Genomic DNA, 13,382 nt, shown 5'->3' with positions numbered 1-13,382 from the left:
ATGTGCCTATTATTGGTGAATAACAAAAAAGTTAAAATAACAAATCACTTATGAGTAAAGTAACCTAGTAAAAAATTTTTGTATAAATATAATTAATTCTGGATCGAATGAGTAAAATAACTTCACCTTTTGGTCAAGTAGTATAGTGATGAACACCCTACTCTGGTTATTGCTTAGGCACAAATAGCTAGTCAAATCCAGTTTCCATACAACCATTTTAGGGCCAGCAGAAATACCACATTTCTGTTTTAAATGTGGAATCATATATATAGTACTATATCTCAATTTTGGTCGCTCACATGCCCTTCCCTAAATACAGACTTTGGCCTAACCCCAAAGGGATTTACTTAAAGTCAATAACTACATTATAGTTCCCTATTAGTTTTCCTAATTGACTATGTAATGTTAGCACCCTGATATGAAAAATAAATAAGGAAAACAAATCTAAAATAAGATTTCCATTACATTAAACAAGAAAAATTTTACCAAAAAATTACCTCTCTATCCATTCAGAACCAACTAATTCTTCAATCTGTAGTATCTTGTACTCAAAATTGTCTCCATTTTCTTCATACTGAGGAATTTGTTGCCAATAAATATAAATATTACGAAATGTTCCTTGAACCTTAGACTCAAAACAGCCAACATCTGTTTTTGGAGGCAGCCCTGGTACTATATGAAATAATTTACAATAAAAATCATGATATGAAAACAATAATCATTGCTGAAGTTTAATCTAGAAATACCACTTGGTTTTGTATGAAGTGTTATGGTTGCTGGCTCAGACCACCATTTCTCATCATCCACAGCTTTATTAGATTTAAGTAAAACCTTAATATCATATACTGTATTGGCATATTTTAATCTAGTAATATTTAAAACCCGCCTTTCACTTTCATTTATTACAAAAGATGTATTTGCTTCCTGAAATTAAACAAAAAAAAAGTTTCGACACGTACACACAAAATATGATTAAGAACTTCTTTAAAAAAATAATAATAAAAAACAAACCTTCCAGAGATTGAGTGGATCCCACTTAGACTGATACATTACTTTAATCTTAATCCCTGGAGGAAAAACTTTTAGGGCTGATGGAATCACCAATGATATTGTTAAACTACTTGAAGAAGCATTCACAAAATTCAAATTTTCAGCTTTTCGTGGCAGAACTAAAAATCCAAAATAAAATTTATATTTATCTGTGATAGAATTACCTTAGAGCATAGTTACTTCAATTATACCAAACAAAAAAATACATACCTACTCCAAAGTGGTTGATAGTATATTTCCTTACAATACTCCCTAATTTGTTTTCTCCAGTAAGTTTAAAAAAAAAATATTCATAAGGTAATCGGTAAGGGGGATTTGAATCAAAAGTCCATAGGCAATAGTTATGCTCAACATCTGACTTATTAGGGCACTCATAAAAATGTCTATACAATAAAAAAAAATTATATCAACAATGAATTACATGACCATTTATTTATACGAATTTGATATGAAAGTAATTCTTTAGACTTAAAACTAATGAAGACCTCTTAAACACATGGAGTGAGATCACTAACCCAAATAGGAACATTGTTTGAACAGAAATATGAGTGTTGGAAATTTGTATAGCTAACTAAAGCTAATTAAATCAGTTTAGTTACTTGCGTATTACACTTACAATAAATTAGTATATTGATTTTTCAAATAAAAATAAATACAATAAATTAGTAATTAGATCTCGCATAGGATGAATTCGAGAATTTTGTGTAGATACCTGATGACGAGGTGAAGACCCCAAAACGTTTTTATTGGAAATAATATATGAAATAAAATAAAATAATTAAAACAAAGAAAAGTACTTTTTATTCACAATATCTAATTACAAATGAAACTCATCCAGTAGAAGATATAACTTTAAAAACAATAAATTAGATTCTGGCCCCAACATATTAACTGAGTGTATGAAAAATCCTCAATCCTCTTCTTTTCTAGTCCCAGTTTTTTTAATAAATCCATACCATATATGTTACCATATTTTATTTTTAATTATTACATTTATGCATATAATAATAAATAAAAAGGACAAAGCATTAAATAATTTACCTGTTCTCATTTGGTCTAAGAGAATAAGTAATTCTGTATTTGGTTGTGAATGGATTTTGAACAGGAATCCAAGAACAATTCAAGTTTTCAAAGTTGTTAGAAATACATGAGAAACTTAGAACTTCCTGAGGTTTTCCTATAATTAACATATTCTTCATCAGTAAACATACATCAACGAATCTGAACAAATATAGAAATCCATAAACAGTCAAATAGAAACACTACACAAACATTGAATTTGATTGGAACATTGGATTGAAGATAATTAGCCAGTAAATACTGAGGTTCATAAGATTTGTTTAATGGGTGCCTAAGGAAGTATGTAATTTTAAAATAGGATGATACCCTAGAGGCACATGGAAGTATAGATATAGCTTGATAGAGATACAGTAGACTGAAGATATAATACAAGGTGAAGTTGACTAGAGGGAGATGGGTGGGAGCGGGAATCTCCCCCACTCTTTAAGGAAAGACCAAGTGATAGTGCCCAACTCACTGCTCGCGAACTACAAGTCCTTCCTATCTCCACCAACGCCTACTGTCACCTCCACATGGGGGTACTCTTGGAGTACTGGAGCCTGGTAACATACATCCAAAGCTAGATTGTAGGCATTGTAGGCTCAAGCAGTGGCTTACTGGCAGAGGGTGTCAGAAAATATATTGCCTTCTATCGACCACCTTGGGGCACCAGGCACACCCCACTGCAGGGAGAGGGGGAAGTACCTGCAGTGTTGTTTGAGCACCCCCATTCTCGTGGGAACAAAATGTCCACTAATCCATTACATTTTAATTTATTACTTCTACTACTACTGAGGAAGATTCATGTTCCTCAGATATTCCTGCTGTTTCAGGTGCCTGAGATGAGTCTATTAACTTGGACATCTTTGATGAATTCTCCATTGGAATTATCTATACAACATTGATGGAGGAGATTGGAGGACTCAATATTCTGATAGGGAAACCAGAAGGGGCTGTGGTGACATCAGCTCAGGCTGCTTTGAGCCCAAATCACTGCGGAACCCACCAAAAGAAGACAAAACGCTAACTTGACTACTATAACTCGAGCCACTCCGCTATCAGTGGCGATTTGGGGATGGGCACAGCTGCATCGCTTCACCTATCTCTGAGACCCAGAGAAGGTGCAATAAAAGAAAGGTGAAGGCCTGACTTTTAGCAGCTTCCTCTGAGGCAATAGTACAGCCCCAAGGATCAGTGACTGAAACTGTGAGGTTCCACAGGAGCCAGCAGTAGAGGTTGCTGTTTCCAGAGGTCTGGAACCGGAACTCTGCTTATATGTGGCAGAGCTGTACTGAGGGTCAGGGACCGTGACCGCAAGGCTCCCCCCAGAGCTGCAGTTGGGCTGTCCACGTAGGAAAGGCTCCAAAGCATACATTTCACTTAAGTGTTACGGGATAGCCCTAGGGTGTGCGGCAAAGGCTGAAAGGTTCCCAACGGAGCCAGCAGTCGGAACTGCTACACCCTGAGGGCAGGCACCAAAAACCTCCCTATTGGAGGAAAATTTACAACCCACTTAAAACTATACCTTATAATGATAATAATAATAATAATAGGCAGCATTATGAATGCTGGCACATCTTTTATTAACTAAAGAAATAAGAATAGAAAAGATATACAAAGAACTTACCTCCAACATAAACATAGTTGAAACAAACACCTTCAAACTCATTAGGAGCAGTCATTAATTTACAAGAATAGAGGCGACTAGAAATAGGAGGCTTCTCTACAAAAAGGCGAAGTGTTGTCTCATTAACTAGATTAACCAATTCCTTAGATACCTCCTCACCATTATCATAAAAACGTAAATGGGAGGAATTATAAATAGTTGGAGTATTGAGCATACATAAGATTTCAAGTGGATTGCCATATTCTATTGTTATATCACCTTTAGGCACTGTAACTATAAAAGAAAAAAGTTAACAACCAAGGTTTTATAATTATTAACATTATATATATGAATAAATGAAAATTATTTGGAACAGGATCAATCAGACAGGATCCCCAATTTATGTAGTGTTATTTTCTTTGTTTTTTTATATTTCATAATAATTTATGATACAGACTTCTTATCTTATTTTAAATAAAAATAATAACCAAAGTTAAATTTTTTTTTCTGCTTTTAATTTTAAATAGATTAAATTTGTTAAACAAATTTATTTAATGAATGTATAAAGAGTTGTTTAAATAGATTTACTAGACCAATCTTCAATATATTTCTAGTTTCCTAATATGATTATTTAATCAGTTAAAAAAAAAATTACTACAAGTTTTTATTATTTTGAAAACAACACAAAAAACAAATAATAATATTTTTATGTTTTAAATATTTTTAATTTTAGCTTAATTGCTAAAATAATTTTAGCTTTAAATTAATAAACATTTTGAGTCCATACAATTCAAGTCCATATAACATTTTATTGACTATGAATGAGAGTATTAAAAATTGGAAATTATTTGCAAACCTCAAGGTTAAAAAGCAATTGTGATCGGTGAAACTTTATAAGTAGAGTAACAACTTTTACTTCTTAAAGTTCATGATAAGATCACCTGTTTGAACCTGCTAAGCATACAAGCCGATTTATATTTAACATTGCACCATGATTCTTCATTTAAAAACCATATTGTCAACAATAATTAGTCAAAAAACATAGAGAGAAATTTTTTTTTATCTAAATATCCTCAGTATTATTTAAAAAGGGTGAACTAACAATTTTTAGAAAAGTATACATAGTAAGTTGAGGTGTTAATAGTTAGACTATAGATTAACATGAGGAGAAGATGGTCGGGGGTTTGGTCAGTAACCTACTGACTGAGCCCTCCTCCCCCCTTCCTACCAGTATAGTATTCCATTTTACCTGCACAAATTACACAATAAAAAAATATCAAATGATCCAATTTCTTGAATTGGTCCTTCTACAGAACACCAACTAATTTAGCAATGAGTTAATTTAAGCCAATTGAATCCTTCTGCTTCTCCTTCATAATTATTGGTTTAATGGAAACAAATTACAACAATTTATAGACACAATTGATGGATTATGCCTCTGCATCAAATACATGTCAAAGTAAAAGAAACAAAAAATTATATCATCATCTTATAATGATGAGATTGTAATATCATTTTATATATTAATTATTATAAACAAGTGAACTGATGGCCTTAAAAATATTTCTATTTAGTTCCAAAGTACCCATGATGCTTAAAGTGTACAATTTTATTATTGTTAGGAGACTAAAAATTTCAAAACAAAGATTAACTTTTTATTTCAATTTGTAATAAATGAATAAATTTTGTCTAAACACAACTAAAAATACAAATGATTGTAAAACATACCACCAGCAGTAACCAAACCACGTGCACATTCACCTAGAACAATAAAACAGATAATATAATTTATTAACAATATTTGTGCCATTTATAGTATAAATTTAATTACAAATAGAAAACATTAAAAATCGACATTTAGCTTTTCAATGAAAACACCATTTATTATTATAAATTATACTAAATATCATATTAAAAAATTATTATAATTTCCATTTCCTAATTGTGGGAAAATCATTTCAGAAACTTTTCTACGTTTATCTGAAAATATACTATAAAAAAATAAATAACAATTATGTATTTTATAAGATTTAAAAAGGCGTAAATGCTTTAATTTTGAAGATATTGAAATGCGTCCTCCAGGATCTCCAATAACTTTTCATTGACTAAAAATGCAAGTAGTAAAAAGTAGATGTTATTCGCAAATCTCAAGTTTTTGCTGCACTCAGCCAAGAATCTCTTCAAGTAAAAAAACAGTTGGGCCAGCAAAACTTTATAAGAAGACCTACAAATTTTGCTTCTTGAATGTTATGATTAAATCATCTGTTTGGCTGTGAGAAGCATTTGGGACACTGTGTTAAGATCCTTTATTTAATAAAATATATTGTACATAAACCGGCTATATCGATGAGGAAGTTTCTCAGAGAATCGGTGCAGATGGAAAAGTATTTAGTTTGCTTCGAAGAGGTTTTCTGGGTAAAAGGGAAGTGACAAGAAAAACTAAAATAGTGATCTATAAATCAACTTTCCTACTTTTCTGAATCATGGACCCTCACCTCAAAACACAAGGATTGGATCCAATTCATGGAGATGCGTATTTTTGTCAGGTTGAATGAAGGACACAACAAGCTAGAATACAGAAAGGCAATATATGGACTAGACTTGGAGTTAAACTCGCTGAGAGCATCCTGGAGGAGCACAAGCTAAGGTGGTTCAGACACCTCCTGAGGACAGACCAGGAAAGAGCTACCAGCAAGTCGTATGAGACTCGCATGGATAGAAGAAGACCAAGAGAAAGATCGTGCATTTCCTGGAAAGAGAATGTTAAGGAGGTGGGTTATGGACTGGAGTCGGAGTAGGAGAAGAGACTTGATCCAAGAACGAGACTTCTAGTCCAGACTCTACAAAATCGTAACCCCACACTGTGAAAGCGGTGAAGGGAATAAAATGATTATAATATTTTACATAAATAATAATAAGCCAAAAATATCATGAAAAAAAAATGTTATTCCAAATACCCTCGATATTATGTGAAAAGGATGAATTAAAAATTTTCAGAGGAACATACTTTGTGTTTTCCCTGGTCTTTTAAACCAACAATAAGTTTATATTTTTGAGAAGGTGGAACATTACTGATTTTACCTCACATTGTCAAACTAATTTTTTTTTTTTTGGTTGGTTCTACAGACCTTTAGACCAGAACCAGCCTTCTCCACACCTTATTATCTTGGGCTACTGCCTTCCAGTTTGTTATGTGCAGTTCTTTCGCATCTTTGTCGATTCTGTCTATACACCTGGTTTTCGGCTCATGTAGTCTCTTGCCAACTATAGTGGCATTCATTGTTGTGTAGAGGTGTCCTGATGGGTTGGTTCAAACCACATTTTCAGCCCATTTTAAACTCCTTGCCGTCACATCATACAAATTAATTAGTATCAACATCTATTCTAGTCAAAAAAATCAATAAAAGAAAAATATATAAGTATCCAATTTCATGAATGCGTGCCTTCTAGAGAACAACCAACTAACTTAATGAAATTCTTTCTCATAAGTGTCAGTTAATTTAAATACCTTCAAGCCCCTCTGCTTCTCCTACATAATTATTTGCTTAATGGAAGCAACTTGCAGAAATTTAAAGGTTCAATAGATGGTTTATATCACCACCATTAAAGACATGGAAAACAAAATCATATATTAATTATCATATTGAACGATAAGCAGTAGGGTTCAGGGCTAGATCCATGTTATGTACAAATCTGTGTTAAAAATAATAGCATTATAGTGAGTGTCCATCATACTTTAAGTAGATTCTAAGATTCTACACTTTCTTTTCTGATTACTTTAAAACTGACATTATTCCCAACCAATTGCACATTATGTTTTTACTCCCTTATCATAACTACAAAGTTTTCCTCAGAGATTTTCCCTCTCATCTATTTATTTTTATAAATGGTCCACCAAACTTTTTTGGTCAATTTCTATAACGTTGGTGATCTGATGACCTCAATATTATTCACAATTAGTTTCAAAGTATTCATAATACACCAAACCAAATGCTGTTTGAAGTAGATAATTTTTTTATTGTAAGAAGTATAAGGATCGCAGCATAAAAATGTCCATTACAATTTGCAATAAAGTTTGTCTAAATGCAACTAAAATTGTAAAACATACCTTGAGCATTAGCACCTATGCTTCCACCTAGAACAATAAAACAGAAAATTTAGTAGTAATATTTGTGACATTTATAGCATAAACTGAATCAATACAATACAAACTGAAATAGAAAACAATACAGATTGATATTTAGCCCTGTAATGTTTGTTATGTGTATTAGCTCTTTGGCATAACTCCCCTAACTGTTATAAGTTAGTTGAATACAGTTCAGGTTAGATGCTAACCTGTTTGTTTTGTTCTCCTTTTCCGACATTAAAGAACCCTATTATTTTGTTAAGAACATTTGATTAGCGACGACTCAAGAGTGTTGGAAACAGTTTTTATTACGAGCAGTCAATTTTTGTGAGCGAATTGTACATAACTAGTGTGTATCCTGTGATCGGTGAATATCGTGCGATCAGTAATTGAATCATGGCAGCTTCGATCCGCGTGTTGAGGACATTGACTCCTATTTGGACAGATTTCATCATTTTTATTAACTAAGAAAATTAATGATCCTCTAGCTCTGGGGGTAGCAGTGGAAGTGGGAACAAATAATTCTTTAGTTGCTAGTGTGGAAGCTTCCAGGAAGTCTTGGCTTTTTTGGGTAATAGGACCTGGGCCTTTTCAAAATTTAAGGGATCTCTGTCTACTGGATTCTAATGATAGGACTTATGTACAGCTTATTGCTATTGCCAGAAATAAGTTCCTGGAAAGGGAATCTTTCTTTAATAGAAGGTTAGGGAATGAAAGTTTAGTCGAATCTGCTATAACCCTTTGCAGTTTAGCAAGGTATTGCGAGTTTGGTACAATAATGGTACAAAGTTTGTTATGTGTACTAGCTCTTTGGCATAATTCCTCTACCTGCTATCTCAACTAACTAGTTGAATACAGTTTAGGTTAGACGCTAACCTGTTTGTTTTGTTCTCCCTTTCCAACATTAAAGAACCCTATTCTTTTGTTAAAAACATTTCAAGACCTTATCGAAAAGCACCACAAGTTATAATTAATAATATTAAAAATATTTAATACAGCTTTATAATTATAAATCCCTTCTATTTCCATTGATAGAACTAGTGTACAAGGTTCATATACTATGGCCATATTGTTTTGTTTTTTTATAGATTCCAGTGGGCTGAGTATGAGAAAAAATCTATCACATCTAATTCAAAAAATATTTATTGAATATTTTAAGACAAATCATAGCTTTGAATTTAAAAAAATGAAAATGATTACTTTTATTTAGTGAATCCAGAAACAAAAAATTGTTTACTCTTTCAGAAGAGTAACCTCTAAACATAACAGTGTGAGGTAGTCATCGGGGATTGGCTAGTATATACATATTTGGTCTTTGAATTATGGAATGTCGAAATTTTATGGCTCATAATAATACTTAATTAATACATACAAGGTTTATCACTAAACTTATCCTACTTAACTAATGTCTGAATCGACTTGGTTACGAGACAAAAGACAATTTGATTACTTTCAGGGAAGCGAGTGAGTTTTTTTAAATGCTGAGACGTTTTAAAAATCCTAAACCAAAATATCCTCATGCCATAACTGACCTTTTGCCAACAAAATAAGAGTTGTTTAGTTGCTGAAGGCTGTGCGGAACCATAACAACTTTGTCATAACCCGGGAGAGGTGTGCCCTTGAGCATTTTGCTCATGTTGGGAAATAAAACTCTATACTTTCCTAATATTTCATCTGTTCTGTTTATACCTTTGTCTACCTTCCGTTAACCCTTAGATGTTGTTATTGCCGCTTCTTTATGTTAATCCCTCATTCACTTCTCCACCTATACTCAATTTATTTTTTATTTGTCCTTCCAACGGTAAAACCAACCGTTTCTCTCCCCAGTACACTCCTAACGGGTTATATTTTTTGTCTCATTTGAGCATTTTGACAACCTGGCACCTCCTGCGTTCCTTATTTTAAATCATGAACCAAGGCAAGATCTTGGATCTTTTACAAAATTTCATAATTTCTTAAAATTAATGTAGTCGAATGTAATTAATTAAGAAGTTAATTAATGTAACTAAGCAAGTCGAATGTCTGATCCTTCTCAATTTTTTTTCGAATATACCTATAAAACTATTTCCATGAGGTTTAGACCAAGCTGATTTAAAGGTCACTCAATTTTACATTGATATAACGAATTTTATCAAAGTGATGATCAATGATCAAATGTTAGTTTCATTTTTGGAAAATTGTAAAATTAATTGTATAAAGTCGTACTAACAATAATTCAATTTTAATTAATTTTGCTGTAGTATCTCAGTAATATATCCTCCTTGAATATGTAATTTAATATCAGTTTCGCTCGACTACTAACACCTAGCATTTTTGCTATAAGCTGTTCATAGTTACAAACCATTTTGGGATAATTGGTTTTGTAATAAACTTTTGTATGCAAAAATAAAAAAATTGAAGGACTAATAATTATTTTTCATACTTTATATTATGACTTCAGCCCTGACCATATCCTTCAAATCAACTTAATAAAATTAAATAATATGGTACATACCTATATAAAAACAATGTTCTTTGAAAAGACAGTAACTAATGTTACTTTACTTCTATTTATTTTAATAATCTGTAATATATACCCTCTCTGTTCTTTAAAAACCGATATTGAAGGTTTTCCTGAATTTGGAATTTGGACATACTGTGTGCTTCCAAGCAACAGAAATACAATTGTCAAATAATAAAATTATAAACATGTAGTTGTCCTGAAGATGAGACATTAACTTCAAAGGTTCCTAGCTAGCCACTAACGAATATTCTCAATGTAACATATAAAAATTAATTTTTGTTTGTTCATACTTAATGCACTGCCAGTATCATCCGAATGTGATGGAGTTATTTGCGAAATGTTCAGGATTTTCCCGGGAAGAATATAGGCTGGCTCGATTTTTTCGGTAAAACAAATTATTAACAAAATTAAGTATTTTGGCGCGTAACTCAAAAAGTATAAATTTTTTTCATGGTTATTATATGTCAATCGATTTGTCTATTTCTGAAGAATAAGAAAAAAATATTACTGATTCTACTAAATGACTTTTTATTCACTAAAACTTTTAAAAAAAACATAATAAATATTTCAGTAAATTAGGTCAACAATATTTTTTTTATGGAAAAGCAAATCAAATTTGTTTTTAGCCTCGTCTGAAACCTTCAAATACCATTTTCCAAATTTTAAAAATTTGTACCACTACAACCCATGGAGGGTCAGGGGTTCAATACTTTGTAAAGAAGTACTGTTACTAGATAGACCAAAGGTTGTGCAAAGAGGTAATTTGATCATAATCACGTTCGACCGCCAGATTTTTAACCAATTAAGGTTACCCAATTTAAGAGGCTGGGTGGACCCCAGGAGGGCTCAAGAACCCACAGGAGTTGACTTACAGCGCAGCAGGATTCGAATTTGGGTCCTTAGAGTTAGTAGCCACGCGCTTTACCCAGTGGCCACCGCACCTCCCTCATTTTCCAAAGAAATTAAAACTTTTTCACCTTGGACATTTAGAGGATTTTTTTTTATTCCAGTGTCTATTGTTCACAACTCTTCTGCATTTTATTTACGTTAATACAACCGATGGAAAGCTGAATGTCCCCTCTTTTTACCTACCTACATTAACAAAATTTAGATTTAATGACTATTATAAGGTCTATCTGGACATACTGAGCTTTGGGGCTTCAGTAAACCATCAAATTCCTTCCGAATCTGGCTTCACCTTCATTGCCTAAAAATCCTCCTAAGCGTCTGAAAAGAAGATGGCCTCGAGATCTTCTCTAGAAATATTATTGTAGTTCTATTAATGGGTAGATTCTCCACATGTTTGTATCATGTCACCTACAGCAAATTTACTTGTTGTATATATTTTTATTCACTTGTAAATAACGATAGATAAATAATAAAAAAAAAAGATTTAATGTCCTTATAAGGGCGAAATATTAGTTTCAAATAAAGAAAAACTATTCAAAAGTTTTATTTTATATCTCCGGTTCTGATTTGTTTAATTAGATCCGGTTTGTGCCCTATGGTACAGTTTATAGAGGCCTAAACCACTGCCAAATTTGATGTAGATTGGTCGAGTCATGTTGGAATTAATTCTATTTTTTTAAGTTTTTGTAATGGACACTTAACATTTTGGATAAAAAAATTTATTTTCCATTTTTTTTTAAATTCGTATTAAAGGGCTTCTTGAGGTTCTAAAAACGAATATCATTTTTGTTTCACCCCAAAAAAATCTTTAAACGCACCTTGATAGGTTAGTTAGTCTGAATTATTTTAATATAGTACTAATATTGAAGTACAATGAGGGTTATCATATAACAACTAATCATATTTGATGCAGCATATTATGAAAATATCATAGATAATCAAATTATCAAAAATAATAAGAAAAACTCAACTAAATTGGACCGGTATTGACTATTATGCAGCGAAGTTAACTGTTACCACTTATGTTACTACAGTCACTTCTTATCATTTCATCTATTCATCAATTGATATCAAAGTTTCAATAATGTTCAATGAAGGTATACATATGCTCAAATATAGCACTAGCGAAGCATTGTCGGGTCTGCTAGTAAACAGTAAAAATAGGAATATTTAAATTCACAACCAAATTTAAAAAAGTTTTAATTATTCGTTTTAACTACTATATTCCATGAAAATACCTACATAAAAAATACCATTACAATCAATAAGAAAGATCTACCTGAGCTTGAGAATCGATTTCTCTAGAAATATAGATCCTAATGATTCTCCATTAGTTTCGAAAATGAGTTAACGTTCATTTTGACACTGATCAGAGTGGAATCATGAAAACCACGCAAATTTACTATCAAGCCTGAAAGCAAAACACAAATACTTCAAAACTGTAAGTAACAACATATATAGGTGCTTACACAAAATTAAGATAGTGCTAATGAATAACATATAGAATAACATAGCGTGCAGTCTTGGTCCAGAGCACAAACAACACTAACGACCTTGAGGAAAAGAGACACAAGGTAACTGGTTTTTGGATTTTTTTTCTTTTTGCCTGATCGCGGTTATGATTATGTAAATATATGATATTTGAGGACTCAATCGTAAAAAATGTTATCTGACTTTTATTGCGATTTAAGTTTTTTACTTCACTGGATTCTTTAGGAATCAACACAACAAAGGCATAGAAGAGGATGAAAGAGTGGTAAAAGTCACATAAATAAATGTTTTCGTGTTCTCATGGGTCTTATGAGGATATTCATTTGATTTTTTACTTTTTTTAAAAAAAAGTTGTCACATCAATCATGGAAAAACGGAAACATAGTGATGGTAATTTTTGTACTTAACCTGTTAGGGTATATATCACCACCTTGTATAATTGATGTTTATTTATTTTTATATAGAATTGCTTTTATGCGTGAAGGGATTAGTTTTACCACAAAGTAGGGAGGTAACTGCACAAAGTTTTAACTTGGAAGAAGATAGTTGACCGTATGAAGCACCTTGTAGGAAGATAGTCCGGGTGGCGGTCAATAAAGCTATAAAAAAAGTTAATTTACTGGAAGATCGCTGACTGA

At 32.1% G+C, this 13,382-nt stretch overlaps 1 protein-coding gene across 5 annotated transcripts in view; it reads right to left on the bottom strand.

Annotated features, from left to right (window-relative positions):
- Nucleotides 1-220: 220 nt before the first annotated feature.
- LOC106691889 (cytokine receptor) overlaps nt 221-13,382 on the bottom strand; it is a 16,212-nt gene continuing 3,050 nt past the window's right edge. Inside the window, exons 1-9 of one of the 5 annotated variants that reach the window (XM_067052286.1) lie at nt 12,723-12,780; nt 7,824-7,850; nt 5,444-5,476; nt 3,737-4,009; nt 2,092-2,227; nt 1,261-1,433; nt 1,012-1,169; nt 747-924; nt 221-672 (exon numbers count right to left, since the gene is read on the bottom strand). In XM_067052286.1, coding sequence (XP_066908387.1) covers nt 494-672; nt 747-924; nt 1,012-1,169; nt 1,261-1,433; nt 2,092-2,227; nt 3,737-4,009; nt 5,444-5,476; nt 7,824-7,850; nt 12,723-12,765 — 1,200 coding nt within the window. In that variant the 5' untranslated portion in view covers nt 12,766-12,780 and the 3' untranslated portion in view covers nt 221-493. Of the gene's footprint in view, nt 673-746; nt 925-1,011; nt 1,170-1,260; nt 1,434-2,091; nt 2,228-3,736; nt 4,010-5,443; nt 5,477-7,823; nt 7,851-12,532; nt 12,805-13,382 lie in introns of those variants that run through there. The other 4 variants (XM_067052287.1, XM_067052289.1, XM_067052288.1 and 1 more) reach the window with 4 other exon arrangements.

The sequence above is a fragment of the Halyomorpha halys genome, unplaced genomic scaffold (assembly GCF_000696795.3).
Source record: "Halyomorpha halys isolate HHAL.00 unplaced genomic scaffold, Hhal_1.1 Scaffold4231.1, whole genome shotgun sequence".
Taxonomy (NCBI): domain Eukaryota; kingdom Metazoa; phylum Arthropoda; class Insecta; order Hemiptera; family Pentatomidae; genus Halyomorpha; species Halyomorpha halys.
The sequence above is the reverse complement of the archived record's forward strand: the minus strand, read 5'-3'. Positions and strand labels throughout refer to the sequence as shown.